This window comes from Bombina bombina, chromosome 4, assembly GCF_027579735.1.
Source record: "Bombina bombina isolate aBomBom1 chromosome 4, aBomBom1.pri, whole genome shotgun sequence".
Lineage (NCBI taxonomy): Eukaryota > Metazoa > Chordata > Amphibia > Anura > Bombinatoridae > Bombina > Bombina bombina.
In genome coordinates, this window is record NC_069502.1 from 597,620,710 (window position 1) to 597,648,705 (window position 27,996).

The 27,996-nt window shown below is 35.8% G+C and overlaps 1 protein-coding gene across 1 annotated transcript in view; it reads left to right on the forward strand.

Annotated features, from left to right (window-relative positions):
• The window catches only part of GRIK2 (glutamate ionotropic receptor kainate type subunit 2), a 1,179,562-nt gene that overhangs the window by 965,671 nt on the left and 185,895 nt on the right, over window positions 1-27,996 (forward strand). The window contains exon 14 of the mRNA XM_053710578.1: window positions 19,470-19,695. Within this exon, the coding sequence (XP_053566553.1) occupies window positions 19,470-19,695 (226 nt within the window). The remainder of the gene's footprint in view (window positions 1-19,469; window positions 19,696-27,996) is intronic.

A 27,996-nucleotide genomic window follows, 5' to 3' on the forward strand; every position in this document is an offset into this window, starting at 1 on the left:
TAGCAGAGGTGCCAAGGAATTTATCCATGTACCAATTGTGGTGAAGTGAATGTGATTTTAGAAAAACAAAAAAAAAAAACAAAGAAAGAAACAAAAGATGCAAATATTTATATTATTCTTGGGTGTGAAAAGTGACAATTATCTAATCAAGTGAGTTGGGGTGTGTAATGTGAGACCTGCTTACAGTTGAGTATGTGGAGGAGTGACAAACTAATGTGGATGAAAAAAAAAAAAAAAAGAAAAAGGGAAACTTTATGTGAATTGTGCTTGTTAGAGTGTGTGCATTAGTGTTGATAAAAGAGGAACAAGGAAAAAACAGCCATGTTAGCTTGCTTCAGAACCAGTTAGGGAGTTTCACAGAGCCGTTTCGGCCAGCTGATGTCAGTTTACCCTTAAGTACTAAAAGAATGCAGTGAAGTCTGTGGGGCCACCCCTACATCACAATATTTATCAGATACAAGCGGCTGTATGCCACAATAGAACTTAGCTTTTGCTATAAGATAAAGAAATTGGCGTTAGCCAAGATGGATTAAATATTCCTTTGCTTGGAGGCAAGACAAAAGGCAAAAGTGTTATGCTATAGACAGGTGTAAATCAAAAGTGAGACTTAGGTTTTTGGCCCTAAATTTTAGGGTTTAGGTTCAGCCAAAATTAATTATGCAAACCAGTGTTTAAGGACTGGAAAAAAGAAAGAAATAAAAATAAGTATTTTGCTAGTATTACAAGGAGAAGAAAAAATAGAAGGGACAATGACCCCAGTTATAACAGTTATCCCTGGAGCACCTTTCAATAATTTTCTCGGTGAATATGTTATCCTGAGAAAAAGGCGGTCAGCCTATGAGCATATCCTCTTATTAGGCCTATAATATAGATAAACCCTTATGATTCGTCTTTCTTAAAAAAAAAAAAAAAAATTCTCTTTCCTTTCCCTTCTCTTTCAGCTTTCCTGTTGGGGGAAGTAGGGAGGGATGAATTCAATTTTGAAATACTTAGTAAAAAGATTGGAGGCAAGACAAAAGGCAAAAGTGTTATGCTTTAGACAGGTGTAAGTCAAAAGTGAGACTTAGGTTTTTGGCCCTAAATTTTAGGAGTTGGGTTCAGCCAAAATTAATTATGCAAACCAGTGTTTAATGACAGGAAAAAAGAAAGAAATACAAATAAGTATTTTGCTAGTATTACAAGGAGAAGAAAAAATAGAAGGGACAATGACCCCAGTTATAACAGTTATCCCTGGAGCACCTTTCAATAATTTTCTCGGTGAATATGTTATCCTGAGAAAAAGGCGGTCAGCCTATGAGCATATCCTCTTATTAGGCCTATAATATAGATAAACCCTTATGATTCGTCTTTCTTAAAAAAAAAAAAAAATTCTCTTTCCTTTCCCTTCTCTTTCAGCTTTCCTGTTGGGGGAAGTAGGGAGGGATGAATTCAATTTTGAAATACTTAGTAAAAAGATTAGTTTTGAAATACCTAGTGAGAAGATCTCCCAAACTGGCCTACAAAATTTAACAGGCACAACAACTGATATCAAGCTGCAAGGAGGGATTAATGATCTACGATTCTCAATTTAGAGCATATATTTCATTATACACATTCAAACCTTGAAGAGTTTTTAGGAGATAATTTTAGCCCAACCTGCGGTCCCTTATGTTAAGGTAAAAACAGCAGAATTACTTACATTAGAGTAAGGACCTATGAAAATGTTTCTCCCTGTCTCAGGGAGTGCCGCTGCGGTACAGAGCTCTTTTACATACATACATATGCTACATGAAGGTTCTTAAGCGCCATCAGGGGAAAAGAAAGAAATCTCAAAATTTCAACACACAGTATGGCGACTAAAGATACAATATAGTCACAGTAATATATTTTTTTCCCTAATGATTAAATTATACTAATCTAAGCTGGGCCCTATAAATCAGAATATATACCAGTTATTGCCTCTAAAATATAAACTTTAGGAGCTTATCATATGTATCAGTTGATTATTTGCACATAGGGTAGCGCACAGGGATAAGAGTCTGCTTTGCATATTCCACAGAGTTATAGATTTGATTTTAGTAGGAAAAAGTAACATTGAGGCAGGCAAGATACAATGTAAAATGTGGATTAAGTATATAGAGGCGCTGGTCTTGAATCTCGTATGTATTATGGTGCACACTGAAGAAAGAAACTTGACTTGTGATTTGCAGGAGTTAACAACAAAATAATGTGCAGTATACTCACTCCAAAAAGTTCTTGTTATAATAAACAAATATTTATTAAAACATATTAAAAGGCTCTTTTTAGCTTAGCTCTACGCGTTTCAACGACTAAATCGTCTTTTTCAAGAGCAATAAAAAACAATTGGAAGTGCTTTTTTTTTATTGCTCTTGAAAAAGCCGATTTAGTCGTTGAAACGCGTAGAGCTAAGCTAAAAAGAGCCTTTTAATATGTTTTAATAAATATTTGTTTGTTATAACAAGTATTTTTGCTGCCTTTCTTGGAAGTATTCTAAAGTTACCAACTACTTTTGAGGAGCCGGATTCCGAATTACTCGGAGTGAGTATACTGCACTTTATATCAATTTAAAGATACAATCACCTGCAGTGTAATTTCCATTGTCTACAGATACTAAAGCACATTATGGGAAAATCAGGATATAGATCCTTATGAAGAAGCTGAACTCTGAAATTTTCGGAGTGAGTATACTGCACATTATTTTGTTGTTAACTCCTGCAAATCACAAGTCAAGTTTCTTTCTTCAGTGTGCACCATAATACATACGAGATTCAAGACCAGCGCCTCTATATACTTAATCCACATTTTACTCACAGTCCTGTTGGGAGAGACTGTTAGAAGGTTGCGGTCACCTAAGAGGGGAGTATTGTGCTCTATTCTAGTCAATCTGTACATTGTGTTGTTAACATCTAACATATCTGTATAGTTTTTGTAATTAAGATACAATGTAACCATCTAAACTTAGTTACTCTAAGACTTCTATATTAAGAGGGAACACGTTTAGATAAAACATGCAGGGTACAGGATTCTAAGAAAATAGTATGGTAACCAAAAGTCTTCTTCTTCAGGTATTATTAACCCTTAAAATACTTTTGAATTTTACCAATGCTGCAGGGGTAAAGATTAGAAAGCTTTATGTAATGTCCCCTTCGTATAGCAGTCAAGCACAATGTCCATGTACTGCAGTATGGTGATCCCCTCAGCAGCCTTTTGAACCGGTCATTTGCGGCCCCTTGTGCCTAACGTTTATTTCGCCTTGCTTTGTATTTTGTTTTTTTGTTTTTCCTTCCCCCCCTTCTTTAGTCTCTACTTCGCATCTTCCTCAGGGTTCTTCCCTTTTTATCATTATCAAAGAATATGAGGGGGTGAAAGCAATTAAGGAAGAAGACTCACCCTCTCTCCTGCAGCCTGACCGCTCACCGTGTCCGTCCTCGGCGTTGTGAGCTCCAGCCGAACAGCTCAGTCCAGAAAGAAGCCGCTCGCAGTTCCTCCTGCTCTGCTACTCGGGCGCAAAGTTTAGCTCCCCTCGCACAACGTCAGTGGGTGGGGAGAAAGAAGCGCTGCATCCAGCACAGCGAGAGACCCACAAAGAGGCGCCGACACCTGGTCTCTGGTCCGAGAACGGCCCTACACCCTACCACGCAGCACCGGTGGGGGAGGGGGGGGGAGAGACACTGGGCAAAGAGAGCAGGAGGAGAATCCACAGCGGGGCAACAGGTATAGTTGAAGCGATGCAGTCCGGACCTGGACCTTGATGTTTTAGCCTGGTGGAGCGGCAGACGCAGAGAGGGGAAAAAAAAAGCAGGGGTATTTAGTCAATTAGGCAAAGCCGCACAAAGGGAGATAACCAAAGTTTCTTGGGGCTAAAGCACAGGTGCTAAATCGTTCACCTAATCCAGGCTAGGTGAGTAAGTTAATGTGGAAAAGTCCAGCCCAGGTAGCTAGACAGTTGGTAGCATAAACCAGTGGGATGAAAGTCCACTGATACGAGGGTTCCCGAGCACTTCTTCTTAGCTGTCCAGGAGAATAGCCCCAAAACTTGGGGCAGGGAGCGAAGGATTCCACCGCCAGTGTCTGTGGGACTGGAGCTGTGAGCTCAGCAGCACTTGCCTAGCTCCTCCTCCACCGGAACCTCTCAAGAGAATCAGAGCATGCTATTTTAAACAACTTTCCAAATTACTTCATTTAACAAAATGTGAATAGTCTTTTTATATTTAAACTTTTTGAGTCACCAGCTCCTACTGAGCATGTGCAAGAATAAGTGTGTATGCATTTGTGAATGGCTGATGACTGTCACATGGTACGTGTATGCATTTATGATTGGCTGATGGCTGTCACATGGTACAGGGGAGTGGAAAAAGACATAACTTTTAAAATTGTCAGAAAAAAAAATCTACTACTCATTTGAAGTTCAGACTAAGTGCTATTGCATTATCTTGTTATCTTGCATTTGTTGATTATGCAAATCTACTTTGTTGACTGGTCCTTTAACACTTACTTTAACGTATTCTCCATGAAGCTTTGAAACATTTACATTTGTTTTAATGAAAATCAATTTAAATGTTTAACAAACTTTGAATAGTGCAGCCAACCAATAGTCGGGAAAATTAATTTTCTTCCCTGCACATCTCTAACAATGACAACCATTTATCAAAAGTTAACATACCCTCCAATGCAATTTTCTCCTCAACCCATACATCACATCAACACCAAATACCCCTTAAGTTTAAGCAAAAACAATTTACTGAAATTACAATTTAAAAAAAATACTTTCTAATTAAAAAAATCTCTTTCTTACCATTCTTGAATTTTTCAAGACTTGTTAATATCATCAATCTTGAATATTTAGATTAACTTCCTAGTGTGCCCAAATCATCAAGATCTCTCTCTGTTTCTAATTAATCAATCTTCTATTTTTTATACTAGCCACCTTCAATCACAATATTAGACTAAAATCCTCAGTTTAACGCGTTATCACTCGAAATGCTCCCACATCAAATTATTTAGTTTAATTAATACTCTCATCTACCCTAGCAAAAACACAATTCCCTGCTTTAATTTTCTAAACTCTTTCCAGCAACCTTAAGAATATGATTTACCTATCATGGAACTAACTGTATGTGTGACCAATGCTAAATAAGTATTTGGACATTGATAAAGTTATAGTTATTTTAGCTGTTTGGAGAAAAAGAAACTTGGAGTTTAAGTTAATGAATGTGGGATTAAAGGGACAGTACACTGTAAAATTGTTTTTCCATTAATGTATTTTCAAGTACTTGTTATACCACCTGCAGAGTATAAAATATTTGAGAAATTGCATTTTCAGGTTTATTTGTGTATATGAAGTAGCTGGTTTTGTGCTTTGAAACCACAGCCTATTACAATGGGTTGAACTTAAGGTAATATCATATCTCATTATGTTATAACTTTGTGTACACAGACTTGCTTCCTTATCTTATAATTGTCTGGAACACCATAGCTCAATACAAAGAGAGAACAATGGAAAATTATAATTTTATTACTTAACTATCCTGCATCCCACTGAGAGTGTAACTTCTTCTGCTGGCTGTGTTTACTTAGGCTTGTCAATAGCATATACTTTAGTATCAAAACTTTCAGTATAGGTTGGGAAACCACAAGCTAAATCAGCTATTTCAAATGCGGAAATAGGAGTAAAGGAGTTACTTGCAACCAATTTAATACACTCTAGCAGGTAAAAGGGATCATTGGGAATAATTTAAAGGGGAGAACGTTTTTGGGTGAACTGTCCCTTTAAAGTGAAGAATGTCAGCTTTAATTGGATGGCATTTTCATCTGAATGGTTTAGGATTTAAAGCACTCTTAATATGCAGCCCCCCTACTTGTCAAGGGACCAAAAGTAATTGACCGTAAAGGTGTTTTGTGGTTAGATGTGCACTGTTCCCTCATTATTTTATTAAAAAATTAAGCAGGTACAATGTCTGGCATTGATTCCAAATGTTTAATTTGTATTTGGAAGTTGTTGCTATAAACTGTCAATATGAGGTCAACAGAGAACAACTTTAGCAATGAAGCAAATAACCGATAATAATAATAATAATATGAGGTCAAGAGAGCTGGTGAGCTCAGCAACACCAAAAGGCCTGATCAGACATGGAAGTCATGAAACTAAGATTAACCTCTTCCAGTGTACATGAAGGGAATAAACCGCTCATGATTGAAAACATACTACATCAGCTGTGAAACATAGTGGAGGTAGTTTTATGACATGGGCATGTATGACTGCCAAGTAAGTCACCTGACCTCTACCCAATTGAACACACATTCCACTTGCTGAAGACAAAACTGAAGAAAACAGAAAGGTCCATAAAACTAGCAGCAACTTAAGAGAGCTGCAGTAAAGGCCTTGCAAAGCATCACTAGGGAGGAATCCAAGAACTTGGTAATTTCCAGGAGTTCCAGACTTCAGGCAGCTATTCACTGCTAAATATTTTCAACCAAGTATTAAGAATGATCATTTTATTTACAAAAAAAAAAAATATTATTTCAATTACTTTTGAAACCCTTAAAATAAAAGGAGGGGATATATCTGAAAATTCACATCTTAATTGCTTCTTTTAAAATATATTGTAGTGGTGTATAGAGCCAAAACTATGAAAATAGTTTCACTGTCCAAATACTTATGGACCTAACTGTAGTTCTGGTAAATGCTTAAAGGGAGAGTAAATTAAAAATGTCAGGTTCTATTAAATAATAAATAGAACATTATGAAAAATATTTGAGATGAATTTTCATTTTTTATTTTCCTGTGATTCATCTCTAAGAAAGTGTAGTCTTTCCATTTCCCTCAGATAGGCATTCCGTGGAATGCAGAATCCTAAGACTCCTACCTGCAGCACAGTGATTGGCTAATATATTCAGGAGTATGTTTGTTCCTAATTGGCCACAGTAAAGTATGATAAAAACTATTCAAAAGGCTTTTCAGTGGGAGTGTGTCAGAATTGTAAACAAAATAACATTTCAAACACTTTTGTATACAGACCTGTTAATATGCTCTTAATAATTTCTAATGTCCCTTTAATTACTATATCTGTGATGAAAATGGGTAACCATATATAACTTTAGTGTTTATTTTATACTAACATTTTGCATACAAAAATAAATAAGAATTTAAACCAACAGTATTTCCCCTATGTTTACCATAAAAACTGCCTATCTAGAATGTTTTGTTTTTTCTTCTTTCACTGAGATTGCACTTTTCCTTTCATTGAGACTAAACAGTACCATTCTCATTACTAATTTATTTTGCTTATTCTTGTAGGTTTTGTTACAAAGCTGCAGCTTTTTACACACAAAGCTCCTATCTCTTTCTCATGGAAATTTTCCAACACAGCTCTGTACTTATTTACAACCATGGGTCCATTGTTCTGTTGGTTTTTCTTTCTTCTTCCCTTCTGTGTATCTATCTGAATATTCTGTGCATACTATTAATGTTTATAATTTCTATAAATGATGTTATAATATACAGATTATGCTTAAAATCTGTGTATTAGTTTAACTGAATATGGAGCTGTATATAGATTGCAAGGAAATATCTTGCTTCATTGCTAAAGTTGTTCTTAAAGGTTGTAGGCTTTTTACTTTAGCACTATCTAATGAGCTTGTTTCAAATCACAGCATGAGAAAAGTACTTCTCCTGTAGTGTATAATAAGCTGCACCATAAAATGTTGCATGAGCAGTTCCTGCTCCTGATTGGATTCTGAGTGCCATAGTTAAATGCAGTCAGATGTAAAAAATGTGCTGTCTGTCAGATGAAGGCAAACTTTCCCTAAGGCTTGCGAGTTAGGTATACAGCTCGCAAGTCATTTAACCCTTTCAATATGAGTAGCACTGCTGCAGGGATTTTAAAATCCAGAGAATACAAGATGTACAAAAAATGCTTGCATTATAGTTTTAAAATGTAATTAATATTTTATGTTTGTTTGCATTTTTAAAGTATATATATAAATGTGTGTTTGTTTGTTTGTTACAGGCAAATTGTGAAACACAGGCATTGTGCATTTTATAAAATATGTAGGCTGCTCCATAACCCTGTCCGCCTGCTCTGAGGCGGACAGGAATCGCCACAATTTAACACGATCGAGTACGATCGGGTTGATTGACACCCCTCTGCTGGCGGCCAATTGGCCGCGAGTCTGCAGGGGGCGGCGTTGCACCAGCAGCTCTTGTGAGCTGCTGGTGCAATGCTGAATACGGAGAGTGTATTGCTCTCCGCATTCAGTGAGGTCTTGCGGACCTGATCCGCACTGTCGGATCAGGTCCACAGGACCTTTGTTAAATAGGCCTCATTGTCTAGGCCAGTAAAGACTAACCTTGGCACCCCATATGTTTCAGAAGCACATTTTCCATTATGCTTAGGCACTCCTCAGTCTAGTTGAGCATCATTGGAAATTTAGTTCAGAAAAATCTGGGGTGCCAAGGTTAGCTATCACTGGCCTAGGCATTTTGCAGAATGTTGTTTCAAAAGTCTCCCAAGTAAATCTATTTTGCAACAGAATTTGCACTGTCCTATGGGTGCTCGCGCTATACCCGTGTATCCTCATACCGGTAACCCCTCATCCCCTATGATACCACCACATATTTATCTGTACCCCTAACCCATTAACTCTAAACAACTCCCTACAGACTCTGCAATCAGTAACCTATTAACACAATTTTTCCTTGAGAAGCTACCCTGTTTTTTCATAAGTAACCCCCCCCCCCTTAAATCTAAACCCATGACTGACAGAATCCACCAATCAGAAGCCCATATAAAAATTAAACCTCATCTTTGTGTTCCCCAATTGCAAACACATCCAAGCTCTGTCTCAAAAAATAATTGACCTCTTTACAAACAAATCAGTAAAAAAAATATGAATTACTCTCTTCTGCTTATCTTTATGACAGTTAGCCCAGGTTCATCTGTTCTTCCTCTATTGCCTGCCATGGTCTAGGGATACATCAGGGTTCCCTCTTATTTTAAAGAGTTTAAAGTTTAAACAATCAATGCATAGTGAGAGTTTACTAGCAGATTTAAGCCCCCAGACTGGGTTAAGTGTTAATATTGATGTGTCTTGGTTAGGGTTAATGGTAGTTTATGGTGCCAAATAAGCCATAGTTAGGGTTACATGTGGTTTTACAAGCTGCTAAGTATTTCTTGTATTTCTTCCTTGAGGTTAGTAAATGGAGTTTATGCCATTATGAGGTTTAGCAACCAGCCACAGTTTAGCATTAGGTATAGGATATAATCATTAATATTTTGTAGCAGCATTTGAAAATATAGCTGATGTGGTCATTACTTATTAGATGATGTTATTATTATTATTATCAGGTATTTGTAGAGAGCCAACAGATTCCATGTTACAGGGTTGCTACATTTTTGTGCAGCTTGATTTTTATTTCTTATGAGGAGAACATTATAGAGACAAGGTTGTCAGAATGTATTTGAATGCTTAACTTATCAAAGCATACAAATAGTGACATGCTTTGCATAGTAATTAAATGAACACTTAAGAACTGGTAAATTAACATATATAAAGAGTATATTAAAGATCTTGGTATTATAAACAGATTAATGTAACCCTGTAGCGAGATACATTAGATATAAAAAGTAAGTACAAAACACAATGCTTATGATCTTATCTCTACAATATACTTGTTTTCTGCTTAAGATCAAACTACTTACTTAAAAGCAAAATCAATGCTGGCTGACTCACACATTGTAACCCTAATATATATTACCCTTTGACATCAAAACTGAGAAAATACTGTTAATGAGACTTAAATGCATTGGTTACAGTTGTATAGGCTATATACACATGTGTGTCTTGCATTGGGGTACCTAAAGGTTGGCATTGCAGCCTGGGCTTCCTGAATAAAGGTTTATAGTAGTTTAATAAACATCTTTTGTTATGGGTCACTTGGCTTGTGGGTAATAAGGATGGGAGGGAACCTATGAGGAGAATCTTGTGGTATAGGCATTATTTTTTTTTTTGTAGATGGCTGTGCCACTAATGGGTGTTAAGACTTGGTTTTAGTTATTCTGGGAGGTGCAGCATGGTTTACTTGTAAATAGAATTCAGTTGTTGGGCAATATAATATTAGCTTGGATACCTACAATATAGTTAGGGGTTTGATCTGGTGTTGGGAAATTTCCAGTGACTTATTATTTTCTAGGGGGTTTGCATTAAAATAAAGGCACTAATACTTTTGTTCATATGACATGGGCATTAAAAACAAGTATTAATGGATTCATTAGTATAGGGTCAGCTTTTTTTATACAAGTTCCACTGCTTAGCCTAGAATTGATTTTTCTATTTGTTACTTGTGAGTTTGGATGGGTTATATATTTAAAATAACAAAAAAAAAAAAAAAAAAGGCCCTCTAATGGTTAAATATCTTGGGACCCAATTACGAACAGTGCACATCAAGTTAGTAAATACAAATGCCATGCACTTAATAAGTGACAGAAGAACAATCAGAAGGTTTTAGTAGCAGGCTTCCAATGTGATGGGCTGGAGGCGGCATAAACTGCCACTTTAATAAAGTGCTACTCCATATGAACCTCCAGTGCTGCTCAAGTGCTAGACAGTAAATCAAACACCTAAAAACATTATGGAGTTTAATAAAGTGAAAAAGTAACGACACATTTCTCATCTGTAATGCCATTTTATCAGGTTTTACAGACCAGAGCTCAGTAAGCTGAGGAGCTACTAGTAACTTTTGACTCGTTAGGTGGATTCATTTTTTGTATATTTACTGTTTACTGTTCCTAAGTGGATCCCTAGATATTTAACCACAGGAGCACACAAATTGAAGTTTTTTTTATTTATTTTTTTGCAGAACTTTTGAGGATTGTATTTTTTGAAGAAGGGCAGTTGGTTTGTGTATGATTATAGGGATTTTACCAATGTATAACATTTGACTGTGGTGGACTAATAATTCAAACACTTAATAATTGTGTAGTTGTGTTTTATACATTTTAACACCTAGAAGATTGCCGAATATTGGTGTAAATCTTCCCATTTTACATGATATATATAAAAAAACAGACTCAATATTAGAAAAAAACAAAACACTACTTTTAAATCAAACATTATGCACCATTTGAATTGTGCGGCTATCCAAAGAGAAAAGTGAACAAAAATTGCACTATTTTGAGAATTAAGTCACTCTGCAGCTTTCTTCCCTTCTCAAGAGAGATATAGAAAATATTCCTAAAACATCTTTTTCTTGAATCTTGCTAAGGACTTTTCAGACTTCATATACTTTTACAGAAACAAGGCATAGTCCCAGAGAGCTATAATGGATTTAGGCCAGTGCGTTTAGCTTCCGAGTAACTCTTAACTGCTGTTAAAATAACTGATAAAAAATAGTTCAGACAAATGAAATAATCTCTGATTTATTTTCTTAAATAGCCAGTAAAACAATAAGTTAAATATACTAATATAATATTATTGATATCTATCCGAACAAGTAGCTTATCTGATAAAATAAAAATACAATTGGCCAGAACAATATAGGTATTTCCATTGCTTTATTGTATTTTAGGAACTCCATTATGGTCAGTTACACAGTGTCTAGCTTTTTCATTTTAACTCTGTGAACCATGAAATCTACCATAGATGGTAGAAGGTGCCTTGTGAACTCTTTAAACACTTTTGTGCTGACAAAGCACAGTATAAATTGCTATGTTCTCTAAAGTGGTTTCTAAGCTTCAGTAGTTTCCATAAGACAGAGGTCATGAATTCAAGAAAAACAATTAGTTGACTTACAATACAAATATTTTGCTTTTTTCTGACTGTTGAAGATAAAAGATCAAATGTTTTATAAAACCTTGGTTTTCCTTGCCATTAAATGTCACCCTTTATGTCACCGATAACATTATAAAAAAACACTATAACTGTAGAATTTAAACTGTGCCAACATTAAAACAGCAAGTCCTGATTTTCTCTGCAGTCTTAAACTAGGGGTCTGAGGTTTTGGTTTATGCTTCATACAAGGAATTAAAGGGACACTAAAGTCATTTTATTTATGAATAGTATATCATTAATTAACCTTTGCATTGCAAAAGATCAGCATAAATATTAATATATTAAAATTGTCGTTATATGGACACCTACATTTATCAACAAAACAACTGAGCAGAATCTTGACAAAAGTGGGGGGGAAAAAATATTTTTCAAAATTAAAATAAGGGAAACTAAAAAAGGAAGATTTAAAATATGTTGTGTGTTTTATCCTATGCATAAACATTTTATTGGAGTTAATGTTCATGTTAATGAGTTCAATTCTCTTCAAACATGGTTATGGCTAAGGCCAATCAAGGATATCTATGTGTCATAGTTAATAGACTACTTGACTCCAGCAGTTAATGTCACATTAAACTGCAATACATTTGGAGCATTGTAAACAAATATTGCTACTGAGAGCCAAAATTAATTTATTACCATCATTTTCCCCCCACTGCTTTGCTCCAATTTCAGGTAGCAAGCTGGTAGACATTAAGGGGGCCATTTATCAAGTGTCGGGAGGACATGATCCGCTGTATCGGATCATGTCCGCTCGACATCGATAAATGCTGACAGCAAACGTTGTCAGCATTTATCATTGCACAAGCATTTTGTGTGAAATGCTTGTGCAATGCTGCCCTCTGCATATTCGCAGCCAATCGGCCGCTAGCAGGGTATGATTGCTGTCCGCCACCTCAGAGGTGGTGGATGAGTTAAGGAGAAACAGTCTTACAACCGCTGCTTCTTAACTTTTGTTTCAGGCGAGCCTAAAGGCTTGCATGGAAACAGCTGCATTCGCAGCTTCTTAAATCAGCGCCTAAGAGTGAGATTTTTTTTTTTTTTTACCAAGCTTCAAGTGGGCAGTGCAACCAACCATGTACCATACTGCCTGTCCTATATAATGTAAAATGGCCCTGCAGCTTTGCATTAGAGTATGTTGTTCCCCTTAGATTGGTTGAGAATGTGTACTAGAGCTGCACAACCTGCCACACCAAAATGTGCACATGTCCTGTAATAGGATAAACAGAGCATCAAAAGTTGGCTCTTATAGAAGCTTATGAGGTGGGTGGTTCAACTAAGATAATTTAATTCTTATTTCTCAGAATAGATTTATTCCTTGGATATTTTCTACTTGGTTTATCAAACAGTTGCAGCATAATTCTAACAATAGCCAAAAGCATATAATTGAAAGAAGGGGTTATTTTTTTTTTTTAAAGATAAGGTCATTAGCAATATTATAAGCAGGGAAAACAAATTGAAATTGAAAACAAAATCACCCCTACATTAATACATTTTTTTTTAATATTACTATGTACATCTGCATCTTGCTTTTTCACCTTTGGTGCATTTTTTATTATTATAATATAAATGTTTTATTCATAATAGTAAGATCTTTTTTTCTATAAATGTACTCAATATTTTTGCAAAATTATTTTATTTGAGTTTAATTATATAATGTTATATTGTTTCACATATACTATATGGCCAAAGGTATGTGGGAACCTGACCCTCACATTTATATGAGCTTGTTGGGCAATGGGCATCCCATTCCAAAACCATGTGCATTAATATGGCGTTACATTCCCCTGGGAAGGCCTTCCACAAGATTTTGGAGTGTGTCTGAGGGAATTTATGCCCATTCAGCCACAAGTGAATTTGTTAGGTCAGACAACAAGGTCAGCGTTCCTATTATTCCAATTTTTTCAATGGGTATAGAGCAGGCTTCTGTAGGCAATTTGAGTTTTTCCATACCACATTTGTCAAACCATGTCTTCATGGACCTCAATTTTTTGCACAGGAGCACAGTCATGCTGGAAAAAGAAAGGGCCACCCCAAACTGTTGCTACAAAATTGAAAGCACACTATTTTCTAAAATGCATTTGTATCCTGTAGAATTAAGGTGGCCCATACCTAGCCAAATCCCTGAAAAACACCCCAGCCCACTATCCCTCTAGGCCCTCTGTATCCCTGTAGGTAGCGTTCTCCTGACATCCACCACACCAAGATTCTTCCATCAAACTGCCAAATAGTGAAGCATAATTCATCACTCAAATGATGCATGGCACTGCAAATGTTAATGTGCGGTTTGTGTGTACAGTTACTCATTCATAGAAACCTATTTCATGAAGCTCCCACTACACATTTCTTGTTCTGATGTTGCTTCCAGGGGCAGTTTGGAACTCTGTACTGAGTAAAAAACAGGTCAGGCGAGCTGTGTGTATTTCAATAAATATATATGTGGGTAATCGTGACCTATAGATGAGTTTCTCGTATTAATTTTTGATTTTTTTGAAATATATGTTGCACTATGAAATGGGTGAACAAATAGGTGAAAAATAATGGAGGTATGACTACAAGAGGTTAAAAAACAGAATATTTAATTGTTGCAATAAAAAACACAATATTTGACTGGATTATAAGTTCTGACTTGATTAAGTTAGTGGTAAAGAGCTCTATTACCTTGAGGAAAATAGTATAGTTAAAATTTCTTAAAGTTAAAATGACATTACATTCATACTATAGTATTCAAAGCATTTGATAAGAACAAAAATAAAGGTAAAAATAATTATCGTGGAAGGTGGAAATAAATGTTCATCTGATGATTTGCATGTATCTTTTGATGTGACTTTAAGTGGAAAAGTAATTACTCACAGTTTGCATGAAAAATTTCCAAGGTGTCTGATTGGTTGGAACAGACAAGCCTTTATGTGAATAAGATTATATATTCCGCTGTGATTTTGACTAAAATTCTTTAAAACTTGTAGATCAAGATTGTAGATGAGGATAACAAATACTTAATGGTAAAGATGTTGAAACTGTTTACCTATACTGGGTTTGCAGGAGTTTCAGTTGTTGGTATAACTTGGTTATAGAAACTGTTTACCTTGTATTGGTTTGCTGGAGTTTCTATTTGTCTAGTTGCGTGGGGTGTTCTCTGTATTGTTGTTTAGAACCGTTTGAACAATTCTCTTTGTAGGCGTCTGTTGTAGCTGAAACTATATACCCTTCCAGGGTTTGCTGGAGTTTCAGTTGCTGGTAGTTGATCTATAGTGAAACTTTTTACCTTAAAGTGGTTTGCAGGAGTTTCAGATCAACTGGTAGTTACAAAGAAATTTTCTTGACAGTTGCTAGAGCTGTTTACCTTTTTCAAGGTTTGCTGGAGCTTCAGGTATGGTGATTGTCCGCTTCAAATCTTGTGGTGCTCGGTGTATAGCAGTGACCGGTAGCGGGGTTTTCTTATTCAGTCCTGGGTAGTCTTAGATGCAGACTTGAGTTGTTGGAGTGCACACTAGGGGCAAATCTATGCGTTTCGGCCTCAGCCTTTATCAAGATCTTTTAGAAGACTATTGGTAGATGTAGTCTTTCTATATAACATAGAATTAAGTGATCCATCATCTTCTTCTCAGATCACTAGGTCTAAAAATGAAATTGATCTCTCATCAATGGTATAGGTGAATTTTTATATCAAACAATGTTGTTTAGCCAAATCATACATTTATTGAAACCATTTCTTGTGTTTTTACCCAAGTTGTGTTCAATATTATAGATTTTCAACATCAATACTTACTAATAGTGTATTTTTATCCACTATTAGATTTCCCAGGCAATTTAGAACATCCTTGGTATCTTGTACAAACAATGACAGTGATTGTACAAATTCCCTTCATTTCTTGTCAATAAAGATGCTCACATTTTTGTAAGGCATATAGTATATGTAATAGCTTTTTATATTTCACTTTCTACATGAATTTTAACAAATAGTATGGGTAATATGTCAGCAAATATAAAAATATTCATTTAAACATATTGATAAAAATATATTTTCCTCCTGCTTTTGTGACGGAACTAAAAAGTGCCTTTACATAGCGGTCTATAGGAACTGTGTGTTCCCTGTAAATATATATGAATATGTTTAAATACATATATATTTATGTATTAATATGTGTATATACACATGTTAACACGTAAAGTTAAATGTATATAGTCATATACATATATATTTACAAATTTCTGCCCATCGCTGCTCTTCTTACCCCCTATGCTACTCAAGTTCTCATGCTGTGTGTCACGGCATGAGCACAGGGCTCCCATTTGATTCTATGGAAGAGTGCTCTTGTGAATGCAATGCTTACCATTGCTTTCAACTTGTAATACCAGTGCACATTAGCGTGTGCTAGTATTACTAAGTGGAGAGCTAATATCGCTTTCAAGAAAGTGATATTTAGCACTTCACTTGTGTCCCCGAAACGTCACGCTAAATAAAGTTTTTTGATGAAAAGACCAGTGAGTGCCTTCCTTCATCGTGTACATTTACCTGCTGGCACCCTGGCATTAGGACTTTGAAAGTGAGAGTGCTCTCTATCTACATATATATATATATATATATATATATATATATATATATATATATATATATATATAAATAGAAATGTCCAGCAAAGTGCACTCCAGATCTTGCATATATGCGCCTTGGGTGCTAGAGCCAAAATATTAATACATCAAAAACAAGCAGCACTCCAAAGGTCTTATATCCATATGTCACCTTTATTTACGTGAACATTTTCGGGCTACAAAGAACCCGTCCTCAGACTTACAAGGCTATGTAAACTTATCACCACGCTGTGTTATATCCACCACCAAACAAACAATGAACTACGCTCTCCACGGTAGATGCGCCTCCCCTGCGAGTGACGTCATCCGCCGTGGCAACGTAACAGGGACTGAAATAAAATGAATACATTTAGACAACAAATGCGCAAATAAACATAGGCAATACACATCCTATTCTCATATCGGGCAATAGAAAAATGGGCAATAGAAAAAATAAACAAAATATTGAAATATAACCTATAATAATGTTGTGCAGTTCCTAGTGCCGTATCACACATGTCCCGGCGGTTACCATAGCAACCTATATAAACAATGTAGCACATTCAATGCGGCATATGTGGAGGGCAACATGAGAACTACAAACATATAGGTATAACATACTACAACCAAACCATAACTGCAATAGACCATCTATATAAGAACAGTAATAAATACCTCAACATACTAACAAAGGCCAATTATAATAAACAGCCCTGTAATTACAATATAGGACTAAAGCATAAGGGTAAGACAATTGTGTCAAAACTACCATAGGTTGCTAAATAAACTCTATTAATTAACTATCTGCCATACCAAAAAGAAAAAGAAAAATAAAATTAAAATAAAATAATAATTAGAATGATTCTGGACTCTCAACAGAGACATCCATTTTTAGCAGAGACTTATAAGAACACATGCCAGTCCAACTGAGTATTCAGTCCATAGGGGACCAGAGTATTCAACTCAAATGTCCATTTGGCTTCCCTTTGTAGCAGCATACGGTTCCTATCTCCTCCTCTGGATAATGGCGGTACATGGTCAATAATCGTGTATTTAAGATCCATAACAGTGTGCTTCATTTCCAAAAAATGTCTGGCTACTGGTTGTTCCGATGCCCCTTTCTTAATCGCTGTCTTAATAGCAGATCTGAGGACTATATTATGTAGGGAAGACTACGGATGATCTACGTACACGCATGGCAAATCACCGATCTGCTATTAAGACAGCGATTAAGAAAGGGGCATCGGAACAACCAGTAGCCAGACATTTTTTGGAAATGAAGCACACAGTTATGGATCTTAAATACACGATTATTGACCATGTACCGCCATTATCCAGAGGAGGAGATAGGAACCGTATGCTGCTACAAAGGGAAGCCAAATGGACATTTGAGTTGAATACTCTGGTCCCCTATGGACTGAATACTCAGTTGGACTGGCATGTGTTCTTATAAGTCTCTGCTAAAAATGGATGTCTCTGTTGAGAGTCCAGAATCATTCTAATTATTATTTTATTGTAATTTTATTTTTATTTTTATTTTTGGTATGGCAGATAGTTAATTAATAGAGTTTATTTAGCAACCTATGGTAGTTTTGACACAATTGTCTTACCCTTATGCTTTAGTCCTATATTGTAACTACAGGGCTGTTTATTATAATTGGCCTTTGTTAGTATGTTGAGGTATTTATTACTGTTCTTATATAGATGGTCTATTGCAGTTATGGTTTGGTTGTAGTATGTTATACCTATATGTTTGTAGTTCTCATGTTGCCCTCCACATATGCCGCATTGAATGTGCTACATTGTTTATATAGGTTGCTATGGTAACCGCCGGGACATGTGTGATACGGCACTAGGAACTGCACAACATTATTATAGGTTATATTTCAATATTTTGTTTATTTTTTCTATTGCCCATTTTTCTATTGCCCGATATGAGAATAGGATGTGTATTGCCTATGTTTATTTGCGCATTTGTTGTCTAAATGTATTCATTTTATTTCAGTCCCTGTTACGTTGCCACGGCGGATGACGTCACTCGCAGGGGAGGCGCATCTACCGTGGAGAGCGTAGTTCATTGTTTGTTTGGTGGTGGATATAACACAGCGTGGTGGTAAGTTTACATAGCCTTGTAAGTCTGAGGACGGGTTCTTTGTAGCCCGAAAACGTTCACGTAAATAAAGGTGACATATGGATATAAGACCTTTGGAGTGCTGCTTGTTTTTGATGTATATATATATATATATATATATATATGTATATATATATATATAAATAAATTATATATATATATATATAAATAAATTATATATATATATATATATATATATATATATATATAAATAATGATAAAATATATATATATATATATATATATATATATTTTATATATATATTTATTTATTTATATTTAGCTTATTCTCCTCTACTGTACGACCTCACACAGATACATTTTCCTGGAACTAAGCAAAATATATGCAGGAAAAAAATATCAATGTAAAATGATAATGTAAATTACTGACATACTGTTAATTGTTCTTGGAGTTGCAAAACTACCTTTTCCACAAAGACATCTTGATAATACTCATGTTTAAGCCTCTGAGCACAGTTATTTATCTGATAGTTGAATTAAATTACATTCACATGGTTTTTCAGATAATTATAATTTCTAGGAATTGTATTTCTCCCTTAGTATTGATGTGTAAGAACAATGGTTATTTCTAAAAAGAAAATCTATTCTTCATCTGAATTTTGTGGTATTAAAGATATGTTTGTACATTTTTAAAATCAATTAAATGTTACTTATTTAAATAATTAAATGTATTGGACAAGCCACTTTATTATTTTTCATAATGCAGCTACCATATCACTAATTTCTTTATAAATAATTGCATTGTATTCCAAGTTTTGTTTTTTTTCAATATTTTTTCATGGATTCCATGTTAAAGTTTTCAATGATTACATTATGTTTCTGTCTTAATGCTGATAAGTAAATTGTATAACAACAGCAATAAATATGGTTTATCTTTCATTTGCTGTATTCTAATATCTGTTGTGTTCCTGTGTTTCAGAAATGTCACATCCCAACTTATGAGAAAATGTGGGCTTTTATGAATAGCAGAAGACAGTCAGTACTTGTCAAAAATAATGAAGAAGGTATTCAGCGCGTGCTCACCTCTGATTATGCCTTTTTAATGGAGTCAACAACCATTGAATTTGTCACGCAGCGCAACTGTAACCTGACACAGATTGGAGGCCTTATAGATTCAAAAGGCTATGGAGTTGGAACTCCCATGGGTATGTTGTACGTCAGTTCTTTGGTCTTTGTTCATTTATCTTAGTTATGGATAGAAAACACTGAATGACAAAATGATATGACTATGGCATAGAATTATAGAATTGTTTTACCTAGCTATTCAGTAAACACAAAGGAAATGCTATTTTAAATCATGGGTTGTAAAATAAAGGTTTTATAGGTTCTAAACAAGCTAATGAGTGAATTAGAAGGAATTCATTTATGCTAAAAAAATATCAGGGTTGTTTCCATTGTCTTAAATATTTAAGGCTATTTATTTTTATTGTTGTCTTATTAATTTTTAATTTATTTTTATTTTATTATTTTTATTTGCTTTGCACATAGTAAGAATTGTAAAGGAAAAACTCACAGAAGCAATGTTGTACAATATATTTGTTTTCCTTGAAATGTAGTTATGTTGACCAATCCTGTTATGAGTATTATGAAAACAGAGTGTCTCTAAAATCCCACCGTATAAGTATATACAGAGAGAGAGATTAACATGACTTTTTGGAATGTATTTCTCAGTGATGGCTTCAAGGGTTAACACTGTGCCACCAGCACAGCTAAAATATCTTAATTTAAAGCAGATGCAATTAAAGTTCAATGTTATTTCTTATGAATTTTGTTTGTATGAAGGTATATACCGGTATATTATTTATTTTGATATTATTCATGTTGTCTAATTTTAGACACTCTCAAAAGCATTAGAAGTTTGAGATCTGAAGAAAGAAAGGAAACTTAATTCCCATCAAAAAACGTTGCAAAAATAATTTTGTAATGCATTCATTATAAAATAAAAATATGTACACATTTAACAGTCCCATGACAGGATTGGTTTTCGTCATTACACATTTAGTGCTTTTCCTTTGAGTTACACTCACATATCATACTTTGTTATTTCAGCAGACTAAGCACTTCTATAAAATAATGTGCTAGTTTGCATAAATGCCTTACCATGGAAAAAGAAACCATAAAAAATGCAAAGAGTTTTTGAGGTTTCTTTTATACACTTTCTGTGACATACTTGGTATAATTCAGCATGAAAATAGTAATTATTTTCTAAATCTTTCAAACACCTCAGTTAAAATATTATACTAACCATAAAAAAATGTTTGCAAATTTTAAAAATCAAATAATTTCTTGATTTCACAGGGGTGTCATAATATAAATATGCTTCTACCCTTGTTCAAACTCAGCTAGTGTAGCAAAAAGGGAAATATTTTTAAAAAAGAACATGTTCACCAAATCTATACAGAATGTAAAAAAATGGTATTTGTTTTTGTTGTCTTGGGATCTCCCAATTATTTGGATTCCTGTATTTTTTATATTAGCTCTGAATAAATAGCACAAGCAAATGAGGCTAGCTTTTGCCACTGTGTTATAATTATTGCTATAACAATAGTAGTAATCAAATTTCTTATTTTAATGTTCTTATTTTATTGGTGAGGCCATCTTCTTTTAAAAATGTTATAAGTGCTCAAAAATATGAGGTCTTAGGTGTTAGAAAAAAAGGGCTGCAAAAGGCTTTCACATTGAGATGCATACATAGACATATCTAAATGATACTATGATACTATGTGTATATATATATATATATATATATATATATATATGTGTGTTTATATGTGTGTACATATGTATTTATGTATTTATTTATATGTGTATATATGTATTTACAGACATATATAGATATATAAACACATACATTTATACAATATTAATATTTAATAAAGTACTAAATATTTTACATTCCAACATTCTTCACATAGGGGAATATGTTTGAAGTATTTTAAAACAGATATGCCTGTATGTATGTATACCTATCTCTCTCTCTCTCTCTCTCTCTCTCTCTCTCTCTCTCTCTCTCTATATATATATATATATATATATATATATATATATATATATATATATGTAAATATCTATACAAATATATATCTATATATATATATATATATATATATAATCCTCTCTCTTTCTCTCCCTCTCCCATTCTCTTACTCTTTTCTCTTTCTTCTCTCTCTCTCTTTATCTGTTTTCTCAATTTCTCTATTTCTTATCTCTTTCTCTCTCTCTCTCTCTCTCTCTCTCTCTCTGTCTCTCTCTCTCTCTCTTTCTGTCTCTATATATATTTCTTCTCTCTCATCTTATGAGAGGGAATGCTTGTATCCTCTAACTTGTTGGTACAGACATGTTTATTTTTTATGACTATCTGTATTTTATACAGGAGACGTCTCCCTATAAGTTTATATGTAAAGTATGAATGTTTGAAAATTGGGTCAAAAAGATTTGATTTTGGAAAAAATATTTTGAGTGCTGAAATCCCTGTCTTTTTGGAAAGGATTACTATCCCTTTACTCTGTCTTTCATACTTATTTGGATAACTGGAATGTGAAATATTTATATTTCGTGTAGCAATGGCGCACTTTGGTTAAACGCGATAGGTTTTGTGCGCAATTAGGGTGTTAGGTTCTTTTTTTTTTCACTATTTGCACTCCATTAAAGTCTATGGGAGAATATGTTAACATGTTTGTGATATTTGAAGTTTGGCTTTTTGCGCACTCGTGCCAAAACATTTTACTTTCAACTTGTAATATGCGCACTACCCAATGCACGCAAAAAGCTGACTTCTAGCAAAGTTAACGCACAAGCAGGAGTGCTAATTTGCTCACCGCTCGTAATCTAGCCCATGGTGAGGATGAAGATAAGCACTTTTGTACAGTTTCCAGAATTTTGATATAGGATTAATTTTTTAAGATATTTCTTTATCATTATGGCAATGATCTGGCAGTTCCATCACTTATTTGAAAGAGGAGGAATGGTGCTTTCAAGTTAGGTATACTACTATATTTTGTATGGGACAACATAAAGGATACTTTACCAACCAGTTGTGTTTCATATGCATCACTGGGCATGTTATCCTTTTTTCAAAGAGGGCCTCTCATTTTTAAAAAGAGGAGTCACTTGCACCATTTTAATGCTTATATAGGGCTATTATTGTTCTAGCATCTGCTACACACAAGGGCTTGAGTCTCCCAATTTGAAAAAGAATGCAGTGTAAGATAAGACTCATTTGAAGCTATTATATACACAGAATATAATGTCTTCATCCAGACGGCATCTTCTATCTTCATCCTTCCGGCTCCATCTTCAAGAATTCCGGCGAGGAGCATCCTCTTCTGTTGATGGCTACTGAAGAATGAAGGTTCCTTTAAGGGACGTCATCCAAGATGGCGTCCCTTGAATTTCAATTGGCTGATAGAATTCTATCAGCCAATCGGAATTCAAGGGACGCCATCTTGGATGACGTCCCTTAAAGGAACCTTCATTCTTCAGTAGCCGTTAACAGAAGAGGATGCTCCGCACTGGATGTCTTGAAGATGGAGCCGCTTCACGTTGGAAGGATGAAGATGCCGTTTGGATGAAGACTTTTGCCCGCCTGGAGGACCACTTCTTGCCGCTTTGGATAAAGACTTCTCCCGACTTCGTTGAGGACTTCTGCCCGCTTGGATGAAGACTTCTCCCGGCTTGATGAGGATGGATGTCGTGTCTTCAAAAACTGTAAGTGGATCTTCGGGGTTAGGGTTAGGTTTTTTAAAGGTTTATTGGGAGAGTTTTATTTTTAGCTTAGGGTTTGGGCACAGAAAAAGAGCTAAATGCTCTTTTAAGGGCAATACCCATCCACATGCCCTTTTCAGGGCAATGGGGAGCTTAGGTTTATTTAGATAGGATTTTATTTGGGGGATTTGGTTGTGTGGGTGGTGGGTTTTACTGTTGGGGGGTTGTTTGTAGTTTTTTTTTACAAGTAAAAGAGCTGATTACTTTGGGGCAATGCTCCGCAAAAGGCCCTTTTAAGGGCTATTGGCAGTTTAGTTTAGGCTAGGGTTTTTTTATTTTGAGGGGGCTTTTGTATTTTTTTGGGGCTATTAGATTAGGTGTAATTAGTTTAAATATTTGATAATTTATTTTTTATTTTGTGTAATTTAGTGTTTATATTTTTTTGTAATTTAGTTAAAGGGACAGTCAAGTCCAAAACCAACTTTCATGTTTCAAATAGGGCATGAAATTTTAAACAACTTTCCAATTTACTTTTATCACCAATTTTGCTTTGTTCTTTTAGTATTATTAGTTGAAAGTTAGACCTAGGAAGGCTCATATGATAATTTCTAAGCCCTTGAAGGCCGCCTCTAATCGCATGTTTTTGTATTTGCTTTTCACAGCAGGGGAGAGCTAGTTCAGGTAAACCCTATAGATAACATTGTGAGCGCGCCCGTGGATTGTGGCAGACACTGCACTAATTGGCTAATATGAAAGTCAATAGATAATAAATAAAATGTCATGTGACCAGGGGGCTGTCAGAAGATGCTTAGATACAAGTTAATCACAGAGGTAAGAAGTGTATTATTATAACTGTGTTGGTTATGCAAAACTGAGGAATGGGTAATAAAGGGATTATATATCTTTTAAAACAACAAAAATTCTGGTGTTGACTGTCCCTTTAATTGTATTTAATTAATGCACTTGATTTAATTGTATTTTAATGTTAGGTGTTAGTGTAAGACAGGTTAGGTTTTATTTTACAGGTACATTTGTATTTATTTTAACTAGGTAGCTAGTAAATAGTTAATAACTATTTACTAACTAGTCTACCTAGTTAAAATAAATACAAACTTAGCTTTGAAATAAAAATAAATCCTAAAATAGCTACAATATAACTATGAGTTATATTGTAGCTAGCTTAGGTTTTATTTTACAGGTAAGTATGTATTTAGTTTTAAATAGGAATTATTTAGGTATTAATTGTAATTTTTATTTAGATTTATTTTAATTATGTTAAAGTTAGTGGCGTTAGGGTTAGGGTTACGTTAGGGTTAGGGTTAGACTTAGGGTTAGGTTTTGGGGTTAATAATTTTAGTATAGTGGCGACAGCATTGGGGGCGGCAGATTAGGGGTTAATAAGTGTAGGTAAGTGGCGGCGACATTCGGGGCGGCAGATTAGGGGTTAATAAGTGTAATGTAGGTAGCGACGACATTGGGGGCAACAGATTAGTGGTTAGTAAGTGTAGGTAGAAGGCGGCAACATTGGGGTGGAAGATTAGGGTTAATAAGTGTAATGTAGGTGGCGGCGATGTCGGGGCAGCAGATTAGGGGTTAATAACTGTAGGCAGGCGTCGGCAATGTCGGGGCAGCAGATTAGGGGTTAATAAGTGTAATGTAGGTGTTGGCGATGTTGGGGGTGGCAGATTAGGGGTGTTTAGACTCAGGGCTTATGTTAGGGTGTTAGGTGTAAACATAACTTTTGTTTCCCCATAGGATTCAATGGGGTTGCGTTACAGAGCTTTACGCTCCTTTATTGCAGGTGTTATGCTTTTTTAGCCGGCTCTCCCCATTGATGTCTATGGGGAAATTGTGCACGAGCACGTAAAACCAGCTCAAAGCAGCACTGGTATTTGTGTGCGGTATGGAGCTCAACACTGCCATATTGCCTGCCAATGCCGGGTTTTTGCAAACCTGTAATAGCAGCGCTATAGGGAGGTGAGCGGTGGAAATAACTTGCAAGCTATTACCGAGCCGCTCATAATGCAAAACTCGTAATCTGGCCGATTATTTCATATAGGCTGGTGTTTTAGAATTTTTTTTTATTATTTTTTTTTTATTATTTTTTATTGAGGTAAAGTGAATACAATACAATATTACAGAAAGTAATGCTTAAAGTATTTTAAACATCTGAATAGTCTGTGTGAAACAGAAAACTGAAAACAAGGACATAAACTGTAATAACTCCATCACATCTGCACTTTCTGTTTTGCTAAGTTTGAATTTAGCCTCAAGTAACCTTTTATCAAGTATTAAGAATCCTCGAAGTATAATTATGGCGGACCTGTACTAGTTAAATAACAAGTGCTATAGGTTTACAAACTGCTAGGTAGGTGTAAAGTGACATTTAATGTTGGGGTCTAGATCTGGGAGGGAGAGAGGAGGAAAAAAAAGGGGGGTCACATAGGTAGAGGAAAGTGGGGAGTGTAGGAATGGGGAGACATGTTAAAGCTGAGTCCAGTCGCTCCAGACCACCCAGTAAAGGTCCAAGGTGTCCTGGAGTCTATGTACATGTTGCTCCATTGTAGCAAAATGGTTTATTAACTCTAGGATTGTAGCAATGGAAGGGGGTTCAGTTTGTTTCCAGGCTCTTGCTATGCTTAATTTGACTGCTGTCATCACATAGATCACCATTCTCTTTGTGGGAACAGGGAGATAAGGCAAAATCTGAGGGGAGAGCAGAAAGTTTATGATAATCGCCTGCAAAAGAGATTCTATCTATCTCACATCGGCCCTAACTTCGGGCATGACCACCAGATTTGTATGTCCGATACTTGTTGGCCGCATTGTCTCCAGCATTGCGGGGAGACTGAATTGAACATTCTAGAGAGTCTCACTGGCGTCCTGTGCCACTTCAACAAGACCTTAATACATACTTCAAAGACAGTAGCACAATGCAGTGATTTTTGGTGAGCTCAAGGGACCTGGCTATATCCCTTTCGGGTATAATAATATCAAGTTCCTGTGACCAAGCCCTGATCTGCCATGGGACTCCTGCATAATGCTCATTTAACAATGCTCCATAATGAAATGAGAGGGGCCTTCTCATTCCCCTACCATTAGTCCAACACTCCTCCCATTTGGTATGATCTCTCAGGCCACACTTCGGGAATTTCCAAGATCTGAGAAGACTGATGATTCTACCCGCCTCAAACTGAAGCCAGGGTAGGCAGTCGTCCTGTAGGTGGGAAATTTGTGCCACTGTGTAAAGCCTATTATTTACATATAAGTCTTGTACTCAAGTGATCCCTAGTTTCACCCAATAATCTATATGGATGTTTGGGAAACCCCATAATAGACCATTCAGGTGTTGGACTGGGGAGGGGTGGGTGCTATTTCGCTGTGATGTCTGAGGTCATGCCACACAATTCAATTTTGGCAAACTATAGGATTATCAACTAGCCTGACAAGGGATTTATGTTTAGGGACCCATATAATCTGATCTAGGGTTAGTTTGTCTGGCACCGCTAACTCTTCCAGCCTGTACCATTCTGGTATTTCATCTCTCTGACCCCAACCCGCTATATGAGACAGCCTAGCCGCCTCATAGAAGATAAATATATTGAGGAAAGCTATCCCCCCTTTTGAAAAATGTCTCTGAAGGATCTTGTGTGCCACCCTTGGATTCCTTCCATTCCATACATATCTCAGACATATCCGGTGGATCACTTGTAGGGTTTGATGCAGCACGTTCAAAGGCAGGCACCTGAAAAGATATAAGACCTTAGGTAGTAGGGACATTTTAGCAGTTGCTACCCTACCCAGCCACAAAATTTCCTTATAGTCCCAATTTGCTGTAAGAGAGTTAAGCTCACTAATGAGCACACCAAAGTTAAGTTTGATGGTAGCCTCACTATATTTGCTTAATTTAACTCCTAGATGTGTCAGATATTCCCGAGACCAGTTACATTTATATCGTTCCTGCAAATCCTTGAGTTGGGTATGATAGCAATTATAAAGATAAACCTCAGTCTTGGAAGGATTGACTTTGTAATAACTATATCTACCAAATCGGTCTATTAACAGAAGGATTGCCTCAATGGAAGTGACTGGGTCTGACAGCAGAATTGTCACGTCATCAGCAAAAAGTACAATTCACTCTTCATGATTGCCAAAGATCACTCCCTTTATCGACTTTGTGTTGCAAACCTCTTGGGCAAAGGTCTTCATTGCCAGAGTGAATATCAAAGGTGACAGGGGGCACCCTGCTGTGTCCCATTGGAAATAGATATCTCCAGGAAAACAAAACCCAGTACCTTTAACCTTCACATAAGGGGAAGAATATAGGACTTTAATTGCTGCGATAACTGGCTCCAGTAGTCCCATCGGGCCCTGTCAAATGCCTTTTCAGCATCAAGTGACAGGGCGCGACAGGTATCCCCCTCGATTCAGCCCCGAAAAAAACGAGAGAAGCCGCCTGGTATTGTCAGGTCCCTGATGTCCCTTAGTAAACCCCACCTGGTCAGTTTTGATCAGGGAGGGCAGTATGTGCTCTAATCTGTCTGCGATCAGTTTTAAATATAATTTGGTATCTATGTTAATCAACGAGATTGGTCTGTAATTGCCACAGAGCGACGGATCCTTATACGGCTTCAGAATAGCTATGATAGTCGCTTCCAAATTCTCCCTTAAGATATGGCCTTTTAACTTAATTTCATTAAACACCCGACCTAAAGTGTGTGAAAGATGGCCATTTAGCTTCT